The sequence below is a fragment of the Ictalurus punctatus genome, chromosome 1 (assembly GCF_001660625.3).
Source record: "Ictalurus punctatus breed USDA103 chromosome 1, Coco_2.0, whole genome shotgun sequence".
Classification (NCBI taxonomy): Eukaryota; Metazoa; Chordata; class Actinopteri; order Siluriformes; family Ictaluridae; genus Ictalurus; species Ictalurus punctatus.
In genome coordinates this window covers 8871385-8894067 of record NC_030416.2, presented here as the reverse complement: position 1 = coordinate 8894067, position 22683 = coordinate 8871385, and the positions used below count along the sequence as shown (strand labels likewise).

At 40.0% G+C, this 22683-nt stretch overlaps 1 protein-coding gene across 3 annotated transcripts in view; it reads right to left on the bottom strand.

The window, feature by feature from the left end:
* Positions 1 to 1583: 1583 nt before the first annotated feature.
* Positions 1584 to 22683, bottom strand: part of si:dkey-246i14.3 (ephrin A4) — a 43106-nt gene continuing 22006 nt past the window's right edge. The window contains exons 2-5 of one of the 3 annotated variants that reach the window (XR_006982340.2): positions 17004 to 17299; positions 8856 to 8924; positions 3670 to 3815; positions 1584 to 3486 (exon numbers count right to left, since the gene is read on the bottom strand). Coding sequence is in view for 2 of the 3 variants with exons in the window: in XM_017475052.3 (XP_017330541.1) it covers positions 3229 to 3323; positions 3463 to 3489; positions 8856 to 8924; positions 17004 to 17299 (487 nt within the window). In the remaining variant the exon portion in view is untranslated. Of the gene's footprint in view, positions 3490 to 3669; positions 3816 to 8855; positions 8925 to 17003; positions 17300 to 22683 lie in introns of all 3 variants that reach the window. The other 2 variants (XM_017475052.3, XM_017475060.3) reach the window with 2 other exon arrangements.

Here is a 22683-nt window from a genome sequence, read left to right as displayed (position 1 = left end):
TTTTGATTCTTTCTAGAAATAAATGCTTAAAATAAGCAAAATGATCTGCCAAGAGAACAAGATTTTTTATACAAGCTTAATACTCTGATACTTGCTATAATCTAATTTAATTAAGACAAAGAGTAATATTAAGAGAAATATTAGTTGAATTTGTCAACATTCAAGATATTTTTCTATCCATTTTTTCCTGCTGTATGATGAAGAGAGAATAATTCAATCTTTTCCTGTAATCTATAACAAGACTGCAGACACTTGGAGAGGAAGCTCATTTATATTCCTTAGCTTGCACATAATGAACTATACTTCATTCAGCTTTTCAGGTTGGTGTAAATCCAGAGACTGTGAAGGACGTTGAAAATCACTGGATGCATGTTCAGGATTTAAGCATACATACTTTGTTAAAAGATCCATTTATGGAGGCAACCGACTTGTTGACTATCCTAGTACTTAGTAGATTTCATGATGCTATCAATCTTCCCAACAGCCCCAACACAACAGTGGTTTCACCACAATATATCATAGTTTCACATTTTCCATCATACAGTGCCACTGTTCATGGCCAAAGAGTTCAATTTTGGTTTCATCAGACCACAAAACAATTCCAGTTTTATTTCAAAATAACACTTGGCAAAGTTCCGTTCCTGCTTTTTCTTCATCATTTTCAAGATGTGTGTTTATTGCAAAACTCTTCCAAACAGCTTGGTTTCACGAACGTTCACAAACCCAACAACCCCAAGAATCACTATGACCTGTAATCGTTAGGTTATTCATTACCTCCCTCACCGTTATTCCGTATAATACAATATAATCATGGGCTCTCTTCTTGGAAACTTCTCAGCTGTTCCAACTTTTAAGAACTTTATTATGACCTTGATTGTGCTTAATGGTATTTTAACAGCTTGTGTAGTTTTATTATCCATTATCTGGCTGCTTTGGGTCAACAACCATCTGTCCATTTTGTGTTGAGAGCTTTTTGGTGGTACCCTTGGGCATTTTTAAATATGTACTTTTGAGGGATGACAAATGTTTTTAATTTGAAATATTCCTTAGAATGGGTCTATAATTTCGCCCCATTTTAATAATTAAAAATGATTAATAATACAAACATTTTTCACTCAATAACAGGAAAAGCTACTTACCTTTCCTCTAACCAAACTAATCCTCCTGTAATGTGTATTTTGGGTGTCAATAATTCTGCAGTCAACAATATGTGAGGCTAAAATCTGAAAATAGGAGTAAAATATTTTAGTAAAATGTATAAACATGCATAATTGTAGCCACCGTAAACTTTAGAAAGCAAAGACGTAATTAAAAACACATTAAGAGGAGTGTTTTTTTTTATTATAATTTGTATCATGGCTAGAATATAATAATAATAATAATAATAATAATAATAATAATAATAATAATAATAATAATAATTTGTATTATTATTATTATTATTATTATTCCCTCTTAATACTAAATTGATTGTTATTAATATGTGTAATAGTGTTCATTCTTGCACTATGGTCTTTGAGTGATCAATCATGTATGCATTTTAACTAAATTATACACCTCGAGCTGAATTTGATCGGCACTGATTGACTCGAACACAAATTAATCATTTATTTCACAGTACAAAAACAGTTAAACCTGTAATTCTTCACAGAAGACACAAAACTCTTCACTAAAATGTGAAAAACACTAATTACACAGAGAAAACATAATCCCTAAATCATAATAAATCCAGCACATCATTTTCTGTGTAAACTTGACTGGTTTACACTTTTCATTTTGGAATTTTTTAGAAATTGTTTATATATATATAATGTTTTTTTTTTTGTTTTGTTTTTTTTTTTAAGTAATGCACTGGCACCCTTGATTCAATAACTGGAGTCAGTATAAAAACTGAAATTTCATAGAAAGAGAAAAAAACAAAACAATGCAAATTTGTTTTGCACAATATCACAAGATACAAGACTTTTAAACAAACATTTTTAAGTGAATTTAAATAGGATTTGTTACTTCTCAATCAAATTTAATTTCTATTACAAAAACAGATCCATTTTCTATTATGTATTATTTCTGTAAAATAGGAGCATACAGCATGTTCTGAATTCACTTTGGAATGAATAACGAAAAGAAACAATATGTTGAAATATTCAATATATTCTCTTATTCCAAAAAAACCAAACAGAATTCGTTACCTGTATAATAATCGAATTGGGTGCCAGTACATACATGTAGAATTCTAGGAATGTAGACAGAACATAAAAAAAACAAAAAAAAATAAAAATAAAATCATCAGTAAAAGAATCTGAATGTGATCACGTGTTCAGGAAACGGACCAATCATCTTAAGCGAGAGGAGTGGAGAGGAGAACTGACCAATCATTTTCACGCGTTACTGGCGGTGTGAAACGAACTGTCCAATCGCGTTCACCGTTGCTGAGATGCTACGGGAAATGGCCATTTCCGGCTGCGCCTGAACAGGAAGCAGTAAATCCTCTTCCTGTTGGTCCAATCCTTAGTGATTAGTTTGTTGAAGCTTTGATGCAGTTTCCTCTCAAGTGTGTTCTGAATGAAAAATGACACGTTTGTCTGTGCTACTCCTCAGATACATGGTAAATGTTTCATCTTAAGTGTAGTGGTGTCTCGCTTTGGCTCGAGTTCATCCGTGGCAGAAAGTGAGCAAAATAAAGTCTTCTCGTGTGATCCTGAGAGCTGATGAATGAGTCGAGAGCTTTATTGCTTGTGCTGTGTCCCTCCCTGTGCTTTTTCTTAGCAGCACAGGTGCTACAGGGACGTCCACTGCTCTCCTCGTCTTCTCCCCTTTGGCTCAGTTCAGTAGTAGCGTACAGTAAGAGAAAAGTGGTGGATGGAGGGAAGGGGGGGGCTGTGTTTTTTTTCTTTTTTTTTTTTTTTAGATGAAGAAAGGATTACGCAAAAGAAGAGCAGCAGGAAGAGCTCTTTGAAGGTAGATTAGTGCCAGTCGCTTGTAGAATGAAGCGGCGCAGAGTGGACAGAGAGAGGGAGGAAATGGAGGGAGCGAGATTAGTGCCACTCCAAATACATGACAGTAAGGCGTGAGCTGAGTGAGTGTGTGAATGTGTGTGTGTGTGTGTGTGTGTGTGTGTGTCTGTGTGTGTGTGTGTGTTCGCATGTGTGCTTAGCTACAGATAGGGAATGATCGTTCATGACCTGTTGGCAAGTCTTTGCTATTTAGCTGGGTCGAATCTTCCAATTATCATAAAAGACAAAACAGAGAAAAGGAGGTGAGAGCGAGGACAGGCAGTGGACTAGTTCTTCCAGGTTGGGCAAAACTGTGGGGAGCTGGAGTTCCTGTGAAAAGATATTGCACGCAATTTACTTTTTACTCATTTATATATCAGTAGCGGGAGTTATTAAAACAATTCCCAACATCTAGAAGGCCTCATCAAATAAGCACAATATTGTCACTCCTGTCAATGCAACATCTTACCTTCTACCTTTTTACCATCTGTTGCTGCTGAAAAACATTCAGAGAGAGAGAGAGAGAGAGAGAGAGAGAGAGAGAGAGAGAGAGAGAGAAAAGTGTAAGTACTTTCACTATTTTGGGGTAAAAACCCTGAAGATCATCTATGAAGGCAAAAAAGAGCAGCAGGGAAGAAAAAAAAATGAGCATGGAGAAAGATTTGCCATTACTCACACAGAAATGTCATGAAAAATTACGAACGGCTGTGCAACCCCAAAATACATCCCCGCTTCTTTTAAAGGTCGCATCCCGAAAAAGATGGCAGGGAAGCAAGAAAGCGATGGGAGAAGATTAAGCGTGCTGGAGGACCATGGAGGGACCTGGAAGAGAGAAAAGCCTCTGAAACTAAGATCGAGCGAGACGGAGGAGAGAAGATGTGTGAGGGGGAAAAGCAGAGGGTAATAACAGTTGGGAATGGAGGGATGAATGAAAGGACAGAAGGAGAGATGATTTGGAGAGACAAGGAAGGGCGCTTGAGTCCAAATGTAATCCTCTCAGCAGGTGGGAGACTGACTGACTGACTGACTGACTGACTGACTGAGCGCAGAAAAGCAATGTATATTCATCTTTTAGGATAGAAATGCACTTAAACTGTCAAACTATTCCAACTTTATTTCAATGATAAGAATGTGCACGATTTTCTGAGCCAAATAACAAGAAAGCGGGAGATTTAGATGTTTGTAGTATTGATCTTTAAATTGTAGTGTTTATAGCTCATTTTAGGCAATCTGACAAAATCGCAGAGAATAAGAGAGTAAGAGCGTAAGAGACCGAGTGAGTGAGCGAGTGAGTTTCCAGTGTTTGTCCTTCTTTTGACTTTCTGAAGTCTTTAAGTGCACTTACATTTCTCTGGTTTCACATATATAGAACTTTTTTTCTTTTTCTTAATCATTCAAAGAATGCATTCAGAATAGCAGAACTATAAAGCCCATAATTCCCTATTAGTCCGATTGCTTTTTCATTTTTACATGGAGTGCAAAGGCAAGGAGCAGAGAGAATAAACGTTTAAGAACCGGACAGAAATATAATATAATATAATATAATATAATATAATATAATAGCACAACTTTTCCCTAAATAACCCAAACTGACAACAGAAATATTATAAGTGTACATATCATGTTCTGCATTCTGGCAAAGACAACAAACAATATAATGAGTTACATATAGGGCTGGACAATATGAAGATATACAGTTATATCAGTATGGTGATAAATCATGTCACATAACACTGAGATAGCACAAGGAATCTTAAACTGGAAAATGGTAACACTTTTATATAATTTTCACACACACACACACACACACACACACACACACACACACACACACACACACACACACATATACATACATTTATTTAACTGAATTCTAAGTAAATTCATGTAATTTTTTTTAAATTCCACTTTTCACTCAAGTTGTTGCTGATATTATTTGCAAGGAAAACCTTTGTGGTAAACTGAAAAAGAATGGCAGACAGAAGCGTGATATGATATTATCACCAACAACTTAAGTGAAAAGTAGGATCTTAGAGATCACACACACACATCATAAACTACACCTTTTTATTTTTTATTTATTTGTTATTTTTATTTATTTCTTTATTTATTTTTTTTACAGTTTTTCAGTTTTGCTAGTAGTTTATATTGTGATGTATAACATATACCATAGAAATGTATCATGTCGCCCATTTTGATATTATGTTTTATATTAATAATTAATTTGACTAACAATTGACATGGCCGATAATTTAACAAATGTACAATTAGGCCATCGTGTTTAGGACTGCATTACATAGGCTTAAAATGTAGGCAGGACAGGCAGTTGTTTTGGGTTTCTAAAATAAAATAAAAAAAATAAATAAAAATAAAAGCATTAACGAAAAACTCATAGTGTGTTCAGCTTTGCACTGGAACTGGCACTGGTACTTGTTTACCTACGTCAAAATGGCAGTTTGTTTACGCCTCTTTTTCTAAAATGGCTGCTCCCTGCGAACTTGCGTCAAACACCACTGCAGCGGTACGTAAGCACAACAACGTGGAGAGAAGAAAAAAAAAAGCGAGAAGCGGGCAGGGGGGGAAAGAAAAAAAAAAGAAAAAATCTCACCTTTTCCATTCCACTCCCACAATTTTACACCGAATTTATAGGGATGGAAGGGAAAATAAACGCTAATACGATTAGCAGCAAAAAAAATTAAGTTAATAGATGAATTTAACTAGTTTCTTTGTCACAGCAAATTGCACTTTTAGGAAAATATACCTAGCATGGTGGGAGGAATGGGAACGAAAAGGCAAGAGAGATGGATAAGGGAGGAGATCGAGGTATCCACAGACAGAGAGAGAGAGAGAGAGAGAGAGAGAGAGAGAGAGAGAGAGAGAGAGAGAGAGAGAGAGAGAGAAAGACAGAGAGGAGCTGGAACAGGAAATGGCGTGCTCACAGCGGGAACAAGAAAGCGCATGAAAGGAAAGAAAAGAGAGGGATCAATTAGAGAGAAAGTCGAAATGACTGTAATGGTTCCTCACAGCAGGGGGAGCACGCACAGAAAGGGGGGGAACGGAGAATAAATAAGTAAGCGGACAGAAAAAAAACAACAGCGGAATTAATGTTTTGACAAGTTACCCTCTATAGAGAAGGGGGTGTTTTTCTGGGTAACACTACACTATATTGGCATTTTGGACAGCTCGCATTTTTTAAAATCTTTTCAGACTACTCTCAAGTAAGAACTTCCAAAAACATTTTCACCGCGTACTGCTGGTTTGCACTGCTTTCCTGCATGAGCCTGCTGCTTTTCGGAAACTGACTTTGGGGGGAGCTTTTTCACTGTGACACATGTTCAGCCATGTTGTTAATGAGCCTGCAATTCTCCTCAGACTTTACCCAGCACCACTTTAATTATGTACCATCACAATCTCAGCCAGTCATGAGAAAGAGAGCGGTATGCCACAGACTGTTGGCAAAACGTTGTGAAGCTGGGAAGACAGTGACTTGGCCAGGCTATTCCTTCAGGTATCGCTGATGTCTACTCTGTCCTTCAGTTTCCCTCGAGCCGAGTCATTATGGTGCTGATGACCTACCCAGTGCTTTTTTTTGTGAAGAAGAAGAAAGAAAAAAAAAAAACCTTTTAATTACACCTCATTGCTCCTCATGGAGCTGAACGAGCCATGAATCTGGCTCTTGCTGACGCACTTGGTTTCAAACTTGACAGTAACCTTCGGCTGGTCGCGTCCTGTCAGATAAAAGCGTGCCACAGGAAGGAACAGAACTCAGAACCGAGTGCTACCAGGGGGGACAAATTCCTGCTGCACAAAGCCTTCCCTGCTACTCCAGCCCTTTATTCTCACCTCTCATCCCCAGATGCAAATTGGAGAGTTGAAAACGCTAAGCCTTCTGGGTGAATATGAGGAAAGGAAGTAGTGTTTCGAGATGCGGGGCGGCGTTTTAGCTTTGAAAGAGGAGTGCTGCGGCTTAACCCGGCGCGAATATGGAGAGAGGAAGGAGTGAAGGAGTGCAGGATGAAGGAACAGGAAGGGAGTGCACGAGCGTGGACGGACAGAGAGGAGAAAAAGGCACGGCGAGAGAGAGTCTAGTGGATGGAGCTCAGATTAGTTTTGCTCTGCTAGCGACAGATCATAAAAAATGAGGATGGGGAGGGAGGAGAAATCGAACCACAGAGAGCCGGGGAGATTAGTGACACTCCAGGAATGACAGAAGACTAGAGAAGAGAGATAAAAAGGGAGGGGGGGGTGGAAAGAGAGAAGAAGGGATGGAGAAGAGGGGATGCTACAGTTTAGTCTGGATTAGTTTCGGTCAGAGAACAGAAAGAGTGTAAGGGAAGGAGTTTAAAAAAAAAAAAAAAAAAAAAACGGGGGACAAACCATCTAAAGTAAGTGCATGGGAAAAGAGAAATGGACAAAGAGAAGAAACACACACCGCTGCTCACTCACTTGTTTGAGCATCCTCTCTAGGACCACAAAGCATGCGTCAATCAAAGCGAACACAGAACCTCCGAAAAACATCCGAAAAACACCTTATCTAATGCCTGGCTGCTCTGATACCATTCAAGGTTGGAAAGCAGTCTTTACACCACCTCTTTACACACACACACCCACACACACACACACACACACACGTGTGTATATATAATCACAAACACACAACTTCGCTGTGACTACACACCATAACACAACACGCTCCCGTCTTAATAAATTCAATGGATCAACAAACAGCAGCTTGATCCCAGGAGTGAAGAGTTCTGTTCATCACTGAGCGCTCCAATGGACTCCAATGAATTGAGGGCTAGAAAACACACTTTCGAGTGTCGCTACACATTTCATGCATATAAAACCTGCGCCAAATTATTAGCACGCTGAATTATTACTCATGCTGGTGTTAATTGCATAAGAGGCTGAGACGAATCCGAGTGGCTGACGTGGGATTTAAGCGGAACGCAAGGTGCTGAATTGGACTGGACAGCCCACTGTATAATGTGTAAGTGTGTGTGTGTGTGTGTGAAGCGAGAGGTGCAATTAGAGCGGACGGTTCACGGACTGCGCTGCCATTTCTACTCTAACTGGGCAGCATTTCCCACTGCTCGCTCTCGTCAGCTCAGCCAGGCGGAAGAATAACATTACTGCAGGGGGCTAAGAGCCAGGACACACACGCATGCACACACACACACACACACACACACGCACACACACACAACCCACAGATACGCAATCTTGTGCTAATGCATAAAGGGCAAATAGGGCAAATTTTAAAAAACGTGTTAATGAAAAAAAGTGTTTTTGTTCTCGGTGCAAATCGCAAGAGCAACCCCCCCCCCCCCCCCCCCCGAACCTCGAATTCTGTGATTTATATTTATATGTACTTATTTTTAATTATTGTGGTGCATTATTTTTACATTTATATGAAAGTATCATACGTATTGTTTAGAATAAAATATATACAAATGAAATACCATCCAAATAAAAATTTAAAAAATACAAAATAAAAGGATTTACTTTTGGGGGGGGGGAAGGGGGTGAAATTAAGAATTAACTATATTTTTTTTTTTTAAAGAATCAACTATAAATTAAATGTATATTTAAAAATATTATTAAATATTTAGAATAATTTTTTTATTTGGATGGTTGAAGTAGGAAGTGCAGAAACGCTGGTGAGAACATTAAAAAGGTCGGAAATCTGAAGCTGAAGAAGAAAACAAAAGATAAAGTACAGAGAGGGAGGTAGCAGATAGGCGAGGGGATTGCGTGCAGAGAAAGAGGGTCGCCTGAGTGCGTGAGAGGGTGCGAGGAAAGAGGGTTTTTTTTTTCTTTCCCCAGGAAGAAAAAAAAAAAGAGAAAGAGGGGAGTACTTACTGGACTCGCAGCACACAGTGACTTTGAGCTTCATGCACGGAAGGGGGGGTCCATCATCCACAGACAGGGCTGTAGAGAGCGGGGAGAAAGACAGAACGCAGTTAATGTGTGCTTTGGAAAGCATCAAGGGAAAAACGATAATCAATGCTCAAAAAGACAAAAAAAAAAAAAAAAAAGGGACAAAATGACTCCCAAGACTTTGATCCCACAGTGAGAGGGAAAAAAAAAAGAAGAGATGAAATGACTCTTCCATTAGCACAGGGCTGAAACACAAGACTACTGAACTCCTTCACGTTTGGGTGTGGATGCGGCATGCTGGGTACATTTTAATCATTAGTTCGGAATTACCTTGCAGAGTATCTTGCGAAATAAAAAGCACATCCGTTCGAAATGTGTATGAATTCAAGAGAAATGCGGAATCCTAATTAAAAAGCAGGTAAACAGATCAGTTTGCATACATGGTGTACTCTGTGATTCGTCATAGGTTGAGGGATTTTATTTATTTTAATCCACCCAAGCAACTCTGTCTCACACGTGTACATCATGCCTCGACTGGGACGTGTGTAATTAGTGCGTTTCTGTTTGCACAAAACACGTAGGCTTTGTGAGTTACACTCAGATGATGACTCAGTGCATTATATCACAAGGTCTCATCTCGTCTATGGCATTATAAGCATGATCCCTGCTGCAAAACACAACAGAAATGGGTTTAATGGTTATCATGGGAATTATATTGGTTTTAATGGAAACTTGAATGGTCCCTGTGGGGCTCTACTGGAAATTTGCTGCCTTTTATTGGTTACAGTAAGTCTAGCGTATTACCATTAAGGAGCAATAATAGCAATTGTAATGGTTTTAATGGTTAACAGCTGATGGTTTGTAATGGTATTTGTAGTGGAAACCAACAGAATTTCTGTGATTGTTTCTATTGTTTTTCTATTGGTTTCTATTGTCCCCCCCACCACTCCCCACACGCACACATTTAAAAGCAGATTTTTTCACAATTTGGGCTGGTGTCATTTGAAAGCGACTGAACATTTTAATGGTCATAACATGGCCGTGTAACCATACTGTATAACCTATAATGCATAATACATTGTGATCCGGAGCGATCAGTCACTTCACAATTGCAGATGATTCCCGGTAATGGCGTGGCCTCTCCACGAAAATGTACATGGTCATGTGATCAGTGTGTTTTCCATATATTTTCACTGTGAGTTGTGCAGATTCGGGACCGTCAGTGTTCAAACAGTGTAACTGCATCGGATGCGTATTTAATAGAATGAATCGAACATTTCCACAATGCACATCACTACATTTTTGCATCGCGATGCCTCCTGTCACAACGCACCGTTACATGACACACCTAGTGTTTACCGATGGACGTGTCAGTAAAGTCGTTGGGAAAATATTAGCCCTAATACCCATGCAATCTACTTTGCGTTTCACCCGACATGACTGTCACTGACAAGCTGCATGAATCTACAGTCTGGGCTAGAATGAAATCAGCATTTCTTCATACCATTCTGTGCGTTTTTCTTACAACCATTGGTGGCGCTGTTGAGTCTCGGCTCCAAAAGAGTCCAAAATATTTCACTTTAAGACTTCATTAACAGCAAATAATGAAACCTAGTATTAGTCCATAGAGGATTTCGCAAAGTTTGCTTGATATTTCTGCAGCTGTTTTTGATGCGATTTGAGCAATTGTTTGTGCTTTTATTTTTGCAGAAAAACTACTTGAATTGGTGAAATCGCAATTGCATGAAATTCTGTTGCACGGTCTTTCAGTCAGTACGTTTACATGGACAACAATAATCCAACATTAACCCGATTAAGACGATACACTGAACTAGCATGTAAACAGCGATTATTGATGACTTTAATCCGACTAAAGTCATCGTCGAAGTAAACACAAATGGAATTTAGACATGTGGAGTACTCCTGTTTTAGTCGCATTATGGAAGTGCAATACAGACATGTACACACCTTAATCACACTATTAACGTCGTGTGGGAGTTTTCACCGCATTTTGCGACAGGACACGATCACACACGGCAGCGCTCAACCGTTTTACGACAAACACGGCTTCAAGCAAGGCGGCACATTTTTGGTCCGAGCGGGAAACGATGGTAATGTTAAGAATTCTGAAATAATTGGATATTATGAAGTGCCTTGATTGCTGTAAGAACAGGAATGTTGCTGAAGAATTCGTATCCGCCGTCGTCTATTTGCACGTACAGCATGACAAATAATTAACCACACTTGAAGCTTTCGTAAAATTAAACATGAAACACCCAAAACTGTATACGGTACCATAACGAAGACCAACTGTATGTCGATACGTGGAAGTCTGGAGGGACGTCGGACGGAGTGGAACGATGACGTAATGCTACGTTCTATGACATGTAAAATGGGAACATGAAAGGAGTATTCTAAAAGCGACTCATGTAAACACCTTAATCACAATATTGTCTTATTCATAATAAGGTCAATATTTAGATTATTACTGTCCATGTAAACGTAGTCAATGATGTTTGTTGGTAAATGAGACCTTTTAGCTGTACTAATGTCCGACGCACATGAATCAAAGGGGACACTGACTGAATGTGCGTCGTGATGCCATCGCGTGAGGCATCTTGGCCCAAATCTGCGGAAACTCTTCAGTTATTTTGAAAAATGGCAAGCTCCTGAGCATACTGCGGAGGTTCCTTGATTTTGGGCTCATTTCTGCGATCGCACAATCAAGAAGGGACTGTTATATTGATGTCTTCAACCCTTAACCGTACTAACTCGCAGTTCTACTAGCGAAATCCGATATAAAAGTCTCTCCTGTGTAGTGATCACACACACACAAAAATGCAATCGATAGATATTGAAGCCATTGTAGCATGGATTACATTACAGAGTAAAACAGCCAAACAGCTTCAGCCAAGCCACTGTTACAGTCAGGGAACGACCGGACCACACTAATGACACACATGCGTATGATATTTGTGTCATTCCGGTACAGAGTGCTCTAACCATGCTAACCATGCCATGCCTTCGTGTGTTGTTGATTATATTGTCGCTAGGAGAGCTAACACAGTCGCTACTGCTTAAAATCTGCACGCTGCATTAACTTTAATGCAAATTAGGACATCAACTCTGGCTTTGGCCTGATGATATTAGCAAGAATATTTTAAAGCCTAAATACAATGGCTAATGTAGCAAAAAAATTCATACGTCAATATAGACACTAGAGATTACCATAAGTCATTTAACACTGTTTATTTGGAAAAGGAAGTTGTATAGATAACTGATTATATTATACAGTATAACTAACTAAACTTAAATATGCATTTAAAAATATATATTTCTCTTGTAATTCCTTTTCCCAGCATGTTAGAAATAGCTTTTAAAGTCAATTCAGTTCCGTCATGACTATTCCTTTTTGGAAGGTAGTGTTGACTGCTCATTTAATCACACCACTCATAACTATGAATGCATAACAGCCATTTTCAGTAAAGCACGTCGGCCATTTCCTCCTTCTCCAGGAAATAAAAAGAAAGGTTTTAAACGAACTCTTATCAACTGCACATATATCCAGTTAGCCTGCGCCTGTGAGTTTGCATTGACACAAATGAGAATGGCTGACTCCAGCTGGGTTGTTAGTACGAGTGTGTGTGTGTGTGTGTGTGTGTCTACTTCAAGACACTTGGGTAGCACATTAATGCGAAATGAGAATATGAGGATGTATGGAGAGTATTTTTAAGAACAGTGAGCTAAGCAAAACTCAGCACAACTGCCACATGGAGAAGAGGTCACTGCTAAGGATTGTGGGTAACAAGGTGCATCCTGATGATTTGCTGGGATTGCAGGGGCCTTTGGTATTTCCGTCTCTAATTACCGAGCGCATGCTTACGTACAGGACTGTTCGTTCACTAGAAGAAAAAAAAAATAGGTTGTGTACAACTTTTTTGCGCTTATTCTTCTCCAAAGTATTTTGTGGCTCTCTGGGGAACCCCGTCAGATGTCGGACTAAATTCTGGAAAAAAAAAAAAAAGTCAGGATTTGAAAGTCAGGACTTTCACTAAAACAAAGTGGAAATGTTTGTATTTACTTTAGAAAAGTAGATAAAACCTTGCGAGCTAAGTCGGACTTCCTCACACAGTGGAAGTCATGCTTTGATCGAGTTGCTGGGTAGTTACATGTCATAACTAAATCAATTCAGTTTGAAATTGTATTCCGACTGTAATAATGCATGCAATGCACATTCATCGCATCCTGTTCAGAATAAAAGAACTGCTTCATTTTCACAATTTTTTTTTTTTTTTGGGTAAACAAAATATATATTTCAGTTCCATAAATCCTGTGGTTTTCAAAACTACAGATCATTGGTCGTCAACTGGCGGATCAGGGTCTGTATGTGGACCTAGCTGAGTATTTCAGCAGACCAAACAGCTTCTTATAGCCGACCCGATGAAAATAAATAAATAAATAAATAAATAAATAAATAAATAAATAAATAAATAAATAAAATGGCTGAAGACCAGCGAGTCCAGTTTTCTAAACATGAACCAGTTCGACTCGACAGTCGCCTTGCAATTATGCAAATTTTGCATATTTAGCTGAAGGCGGCTCATCAAATCGGCGACAGTGCTAGAGAAGCTCAGACAGGGAAAGTTTTCATAGATCTTCATACTGTACGTTTTTCATTGTATTTACTCTCTCTTGTCTGATAATACTGCCGACATGGCTTTTATTTTAAAGTTGAAGACGACTAGACAGAGCAGTGCTGGTTTATTCACAAAACAGATGTCTCATGAGTTCATAGTCACACTATGAAAACACAAAACACTTGGAATCGGTTATATTTATACAAATAAACCAATTTAATTAATGGTTAAAGCCTACGCATGAAGTGCCTTGAAACGTGCAGCGTTATTTAAGGTGTTGACGTAATTTCCACTGAAACAGGAAGTCAGGGCGGGACATATCAAACGGCCCCTCCCCCTTTTTAAATGGTCAATAGCCTTTAGCTTACCTCACAGCCCGGGCTAAGCCATACTTGACAGTTAGTACCATGGACATGAGCCAGAGCAATAAAAAGTGAATGAATTGAAGCCATATCCTTCTTAACCAGCTTACCGTTGGACAACTGAATAAAGTGTGCGAGTTCGAACAGTCAGAGACACGTTTATGTCCCGTTTCTTGCTGATACGATTTCTCTCGCTCGACAGCGGCAACTTCAGCAAGGTGATTTGTATAACATTGGGGACGGGACACTTCAGACTCTAGAGAGTGTTTGATTGGACAGAAAATCTGACGAGACGCTGAAGTGCAGAATGATGTCACCAAAATGGTTGATCTGTATTTGTGGTAGAGAGAGAGACTGTAAAATCTGAATGTACAGTTGTGCCCAAAAGTTTGTATACCCTTTGCAGAATCTGCTAAATGTTAATACTTAACAATATAAGAGCGATCATAAAAATCCCATGTTGTTTTTTTTATATTTAGTTCTGTCCTGAATAAGATATTACACATAACATGTTTACATATAGTCCACAAGACAAGATTATAGCTGAATTTATCAAAATTACCCTGTTCAAAAGTTTACATACCCTTGATTCTTCGTATTGCGTGTCGTTACCTGGATGATCAACAACTGTGTTTATGTTTTGTGATAATTGTTCACGAGTCCCTTGTTTGTCCTGAGCAGTTAAACTGCCCACTGTTCTTCAGAAAAATCCTCCAGGTCCTGCACATTCTTTGCTTTTCCAGCATCTTCTGCATATTTGACCCCTTTCCAACAGCGACCATATGATGTCGAGATCAATCTTTTCACACTGAGGACGACTGAGGGACTCGTACACGACTATTACTAAAGGTGCAAACATTCACTGATGCTCAAGAAGGCAACACGATACACTATGAGCCAGGGGGATGTAAACTTTTGAACAGGATGATTGGTGTAAATTGTTAGTATTTTCTCTTCTGGGAGAGATCTTATTTAACATCTGAAAGGCAGTACTAAATTTAAAAAAAAAAAAAAAAAGATCTTCAAACAAAATAATAACAATTTACACTGATCATCCTGTTCAAAAGTTCAACAGTATTAAGACTGAGCAGATTCTGCAAGGGGTGTGCAAACTTTTGGGCACAACTGTATATAGCTACTAAATGCAAATTCTGGCATTGTTTTGGAGCACACTAGCTTAGAGATAACCTTAAGGCTAACATATTCATACTAAAAGACACAAAACCTTTCACAGTTGTGATTGCATGGGGACTTTAAAAGCTTTAAAAGGTAACTGTTGTCTCCATTGACTCATCTCAACTGCTTATCTGGACCTTTGTATGCAAGGAATTTTATGTAACTGGACCTTTAAATAAAGTTTATATAGTAGAAAACAAATCAGTTTTCCTATTATATTATGAACCCTATAAAGAGATGAAAAAAACCCCAAACAACTACACACAAATAAGCTATTTGAAGAGAATCTACTGATCCTTTGCTTCTGCTCACTGGGCTGTAAGTTTGAACATTAGTTACATCAACACATCGTTACACAATAGTTTAAGTAAACAATGAGGAAACGCACACAGGCCGAGTGCGAAGCGTGTAGACTGAGGGACACAATAGGCTCTGTGCTGTGTATACCGAGTGTCATGCTTGAACAATGCTCCATTGTCCCCCTCAACACAACAGTAATTTATGCAAAGATACTTTCGCCCCGTCTGTCTCTTCCCTTTCTTTTCCCCACCCTTTCCGCAGCCTCTGTCGTCCCGCTCCCAGTTTTGCCCAGGCGCTATCTTCCCTCCTTCTTTTCAGCGTCTTCGCTTGTTCCTCGACACCCTTTCGTTTGTACTCTCTTTTGTTCAACTGCTTCGTTCTGCGTCACCTTGTAGCCTTCTATCGATTTTTCCTTTCCTCGTCTTCGCCGTTGTGCTTCCTGTCATGTTATGTTCTGATATTATTTTTAACCTATTTACTTTAGTCCGTGTTTCGGTCCTAGGCAGCAGAGTGAGGCATTTGTATAAAAAAAGAAAATAAAAAAGAAAAACAGGATAAAGCTATCATGTTGTTTTAAAGCCATAAACCACATTTCAGTAGAGCAATGCTGAGCTAATGCAACAATGAATAACAAAATTCAAAATGGGGGCAGTGGTGGCTTGGCAATTAAGGCAATTAAGGCTCTGGGTTACTGATCGGAATGTCAGCTCTGTCAAGCTGCCACTTCTGGGCCCTTGAGCAAGGCCCTAACCCTCTCAGCTCCAGGGGCGTTGTATCATGGCTAACCCTGCACTATGACCCCAACTTCCTGACATGCCAGGGTATGCGAAGAAAAGCATTTCACTGTGCTGTAATGTATACGTGACCAATAAATACTCATTATCATTATTAAAATGAACGACGTGAACACGAACAAGTCGTCGCAAATCTAACACTAGAATTTCTGTACTTTCATCGACAAATCAGTCAAATTCAAACGGCCCTCAACCGAATCGTATCTAGGACCGTGATCCTAATCTTAACCCGAACATCCACCGAACCGCATAGTCATCTGTTTGCTCTTTAAATGTGTTCAGGGAATTTCTTTTTAGGACGTTTACACAAAGTGGCAGTCTGGTCTTTGGAAGAACCGACCCGGTTCACGGATTCACCTTCGCGCGACCTGGAGGTTTCTAGAACATTCGGAGAAAAAATGGAAATGGATACAAAAAGCTTCTCTTCTGTGGTTTATAACATTTCTATAACATTCCTGCAACATTTCATTTTTCTACACAAGTGTAACGTTTGTGTAATATAAACATAAAAAAAAAAATGTATTATATTCTAAATTGTACATCTTTCTATTCATATATTTTAGTTTTATTCTCTATTATATTATATTCTTTATTATATTTCTAATCTTTATTATAATTTTATTCTCTTTTATATACCGGTGTGGTCGTAAAAAGCATTTATATATATAATATATATATACATTATAATACATTTGATTTGACATTTTCACCTTGCTAGTTTTTGTCTGCCTGAACAAAACCTTGATTACATCACATCACATCACATCACATGTTCGTTGTGCAACTGTTAATTTTTGTAGCATTACTACAAAACCTTGTTGGAATCTGTCAAACACACACACATACACATGAGTCACTCACAGCTGTAGTAATAGTGGTGTCCAGGGAGGAACTCGAAGCCCAGAGAGAAGGGCGTGAAGCGCTGGATCTTCTCGGAGAATCGGACCGGGCCGAAGGGCGCGTACGGAGAGTTGCACTCCCACCTCTTTATGGCTCCTTCGGTCTCATGGCAGCCCTGAAACTGGTTCTCTGCTACCAGATAGAGCGCCAGCGTCTCCGGAGGGCCTTTCTCAGGAGAGCCGGACGGGTAGTGAGGGCACAAGATGTCCAGGTAGTCGTTCAGATTTACCTGGACTGAATAGTCATCGCTCGTTAACCTGAATATGAGAGAGAGAGAGAGAGAGAGAGAGGGAGGGAAGGAGAGAGGGAGGGAAGGAGAGAGAGAGAGATAAATCAGCGGTTGTATTTCTATCACAAAGACGATTCATAGCCATCATAGGTGTTAAAGATGGCTTTGCTCCAAGACGACCGTGCTAGACTTCTGGTAGGCCAGTAAATCAGGAGATGTGGTAGGTTAGCACGCGGATTTCAGCTCTTCTGTGAAATATCGGCGACAATCGATCACTCGGCCGTTCTAATCAAGACTCCCCATGCAGCTGCACCCAGTGCGTGCACGTATCACAGTGAGGGTTTTAGCTGCAGGCCCAAGAGAGCGAGCGCAAACTCAATGATGTGAAACCGTTTCTGGACTAATTAAAGAGAGAAAATTAGAGGAGGTTTGTGTAATGACTGCTCTGATTGGGAAAAGAGAATCGAGGGCTTGGAGAGTAGTGGGATGTTTAAGGGCCAAAGACACTGCAAGTTCATGGCAGCTATATGCTAATTAGTGAGAGAGACTCACTCTTGAGTACACACACACACACACACACACGCCAAAGCTAAAGTAGTGAAGTCCCTCTAATAGGCTGAACATTAGCATATAATAGCCCTTTGGTTGTTTGGCAAGAACGTTGGTTCTTGTTTACATCCTGTTGCCTTTAAGGAGCTGTTTACTGGTTTACTATCAATAAGAGAGAGATGGAGAGAGAGAGAGAGAAAATATTCCCTTAAACCACTCACTCGATACACCAGTGCTAAAGAAAGTTGCATCAAATTCTAAAGAAGGTCTCATGTCCAGAGGAAAGGGAAAGGAAAAAAAAAACAGAGAAAAAGGGGGTTAGAAAACAGGGGAGAGGCGAGACACAGAGGACGCAGAGGAGAGGAGTGACAGAAACAGAGAGAAAGAGAGAAGGCTAAAGAGGTGGAGGGAGGTTCGACTTTAATTAGTCGCCCTAGAGAGAGTTTGGCAAGAGACAGCAAGAAGACAAGATGGATTTTAATTGGTCTTTTCTGTACCACAAGTGTGCATGTGCGCATACATGTGTGTGTGTATGTGTGTGCGTGCGCAAGCACCGTAGAACGCAAGAGATGCAAAGGGGCCCACAGAGGAGCAGAAAAGACAGGCTGTGAGAGCGAGGAGGCTAGTCCGGGTCCGTCATGGTGACTCTTTAAGAAGAGGTGACTGAGCAGCATGAGATGGCGAGAAATAGCGAGCAAGAGAAAGTCGGCGGAGAGGAAACGAGTGAAAGAAAGACAGGAGTGGGGGGGGGTCATCCCAAATTAAGTGGGCGGGTACAGAGAAGACAGAAAAAGGCTAAAGAAAGAGCAGAGAAGCAGCGAGGAAGCAAGGGAACGAGGGAGAGGCGGATTTTCGAGGGGTCATGAGAGGAAAGAGAGAATGTTACGTCAGGAAGAGTAAAGTAGGTATCCGACAGACTCTCACTACAACAGAGGTAAAACCGTGTCCCAGTTAAAATATTAATGCGGAAATCTGCTGGCGAGTTTGGTGTCTAAAAGGCAAACAACTAAAAATGTACCTTACTTACTTTGTATGCATGATCAGATACTGATAATACCAACCACCGGTGTACTACCAGTACTACACGTTTGGCCCCCAGCTGATTCGCGCTTAGTGACACCCGCAAAACTCCACAAAACGCAACAGAGAACTGAAGACGATAAAAACGTCGACCAAACAGTGAAAGCGAACCTTCCAATAACGCAGCTCAGCCAAAGACACACACTCCTGCTACACAGCAGCAAATTCTTTTGCCCTAATTGACTATGTAGTCTCATTTGAAAGATTTATTTTTTTTTACATTTACATTTATTCATTTTAGGGATGCACTGAATGTTCGGCAACCGAAATTATTCGGCTGAAGATAGCAAAAGAAAGCACTTTCGGTGAAAAGGCCGAATACATTTGACCGAACCATGACGTGTTTGACGACGCAACCAAATAGCCTAGCAACCAGAGTGAGACGCATGAAGCTTTAAAAGCAGCAAACATGTTGGCAGTGTGGAAGCATTTTAAAGTGTCAGAGAAAGATGTAAGAATGGCCGTTAAAGAAGTAAATATGTCTAGGACAATTATTCATTTGTTGTGGGTCCATCCACTTTTTTGCACTCTTGTCAATGCACTTTTTAGTTGTAGGCTACAGAGTGCTCCATTCTTTCAGCAGTCAGTTATAGGCCTAACATCGGCTGTTCAAGGGGGGCTCAAAGATAACCACATCAAAATATTTGTATTTTACTCATTTATTTATTTAAAGTTATATCGCGCGTTGTTGGTAGCCTGTGCCTGCTGGAATGAAAAAAAAATATTCAGTGTTAAATAAATATTTTGAAATTCTAGTTTTTGTAATTGATTTTTTTTCTTTGAAAAGCAAGACAACATAGTAAAAAGCACATTTTGACTATTTAATTTATGCAATGGTGAAAAAAATGGCAAAATAAATGGAAAAAACGTGTTCGGTATTCGGTCATCGGCCTTCGGCCAAGTTTTTCATTATATTCAGCTTCGGCTTCGGCCAAGAATTTTCATCTCAGTGCATCCCTAATTCATTTAGCAGACGCTTTTATCCAAAGCGACTTACAAATGAGGGAATACAAGCAAAGTGATATATCAAGCGGACAACAATACAAGTAGTGCAACCATACAAGATCTTTTAATTGAGTTCTAGGAAAGCAAAGTACGCCGAGTAGAGTTGTAAGAGCCAGATTAAGTTTTGGGTTGTTTTTTTTTTAATAAATAATGTGGGGCTGGCGTTTTAGGGGTTAGTTACGTGTCCACGGAAGAGGTGGGTCTTTAGCTGTTTTTTTTGAAGACGGTGACAGACTCTGTGATCCGGATTGAGGTTGGAAGTTCATTCCACCACTGAGGGACGGTTAGTGTGAAGGTTCTGGAAAGGGACCTTGAGCCACGCTGAGTAGGCACTACTAAGAGTCGGTCATTAATCGATCGCAGATTGTGTGAGGGAGCGTAAGCCTTCAGGAGAGAGTTAAGGTAGGGGGTGCTGTTCCAGACAAGGTCTTGTACGTGAGCATCAAGGCCTTGAATTTGCTACAGAAAGCCAGTGGAGGGAGATGACGAGGGGTGTGACATGGTTTCTTTCGGGAACCCTTTATCTTTAGTCCATAACGCGAAACGACACAATTTGGAAAATTTTCATTCAACTCATGAAGCTATTTAATCTTGACTGCGTGATCCATACACAGAACTGCAGTAATTCAAGACAGTCAGACGGCTTGAAGCCTATCAATCAAGGAGCGAGTCTCCTCATACACACGTTTATACAAAAGCAGCAGCTCTTTTAGAATTCGAGAGGACAACATACGTCTGAACAAACTAGATTCGCACGAATATCACATTTCTTGTGTAAATGGCCCCTGCAAACAACGTACGCAGAACGATGATAATACTTTAAAACGTTTGCTAAACGAGGGCCACCGAGCACGCTTAGAAAACGTCCATGGAATCAGCATCAGAGTTATACACTTCACCTAGCTGCTTCCACAATAACTGCTATGTCCATATTTGGTATAAGCTAATCTGCTGAGGACTCAGTCATAGCATGTTATGTTCACATTTATACCATTTTTAAATTACATTGTTATCCTATCTTCTGCATTACCTGTTAAATCAGACACTTCCACGCTAAAACCGTGTACTGTTCAGTGCTACACTGTCACTTCCTGTGCCTATTGTCCTGTATTAGTAGTACTGTACTGTCCCGTGTTTTTAGCACACGTCTACACGTGCACTTTATATAGAATGTGTAGGTCTTATTTAGTTCTGTGTCTCATGTGGTTAGCGTCGTGTTTTATGTAGCACCGTGGTCCTGCGGTATATGGCTGAAATGACAATAAAAACACTTGAACTTGAGAACATCAAACTCTAACCAACTGCTGCAAGTTGGAAAAAGTAGTGGTTTATAGACAAACTGTCATTCTCCATCAACTTTTTTTTTTTTTGAATGTGACTAGCTGTCCTCATCAATCAGCACACAAATATTCAATTAAAAAACAACAACAAAATGGTATGATCTACAAGTTCTGGTCGTTGGATCAAAATGGATGACATTTCTACTCTTTTTTTTTTTTTTTTTCTTTTTGCGCTTTGGTTTGCTCAGCGTTTAGACACGACGCTCGTGAATTCCGCCTGAAAAACATATTTAACGTAAGAATATTGTGCCCGGCAATAGCTCTGTATTCTGTATACAGTAAGAGCACAGAATATAAATTACAGTGAAGCATCTGTGTAACTACAGATCATGCTCAGTAGTGAAGCCAGCTGTGATTACATAGGCTTAAAAATAGGTGAGTGGAGGGTGGGCCACATGTAATTATGTGGTAATAATATAACTAGGCAAACGCTAAAACCCTAAACGGAAGCAGCAAAACTGAGCTTAGGCAAAGTTATTATTGTAAAAGAGTCATAAATCGCCGAGGTGAAATTAAGTGTCTCGATAGAAGTCTTCATCCGGCTTTCTAACCGGGATAAAAGTGTGTGCGCATGTGTGAGTGTGTGTGTGTGTGTGTGTGTGTGTGTGATGGGGAGGAAAGGAAAAGCACGGAAGAGGTGTATTGCACTCGTTCTTCCGCCACGGTGTGACCAGAGCTCTGTGTCACTTAACAGCAACCTGATCAATGACCATGACGGAGCATTGGCGATCAATCTGTGTGAAGGGCTGCATCGATCGGGAATCAGTCAAACGCGTCGCTGGCGAGTCCCACTGATCAATACGGCGTCTGTGTTCGACGCCCTCGAGCTGTACAACACGTCTCAATTAACACACACACACACACACACACACACACACACACACACACACTCAACAAGCACACCTTAATTATCTCACAGCTACAGTAGCAGCGAGGAAAAATAACAGTATCTGCCCACTACCAGTTTCCTGATGCTGTCTGAGCACACGGGTAGCAGCACCGACTCCACACCCCATGGTCGGTTACGTCCATGTAGGTTTTTCAATTTCAATTTGATTTGTATAGCGCGTTTAACAATGGACGTTGTCTCAAAGCAGCTTAACAGAAACGTATAATCACATGATACAGATTTTAAACGTGTGAATTTGTCCCTATTGAGCGAGCCGGTGGCAAGGAAAAACTCCCTAAGATGATATGAGGAAGAAACCTTGAGAGGAACCAGACTCAGAAGGGAACCCGCCCTCGTCTGCGTAACAACGCATAGTGTGAAAGTAAAAGAATGTTCATTATGGTTTTTATATGATGAAGTCTGTTTTGTTGAACTAGTCCACTGTTCACTAAAGGAGACCCGAGTGCAAAACTGCATGTGGTAATTACAGTCTGAAGGCCATAGCAGCAACCGTAGTCCCAGCAACCACAGCGACCTACTCTCGTACTT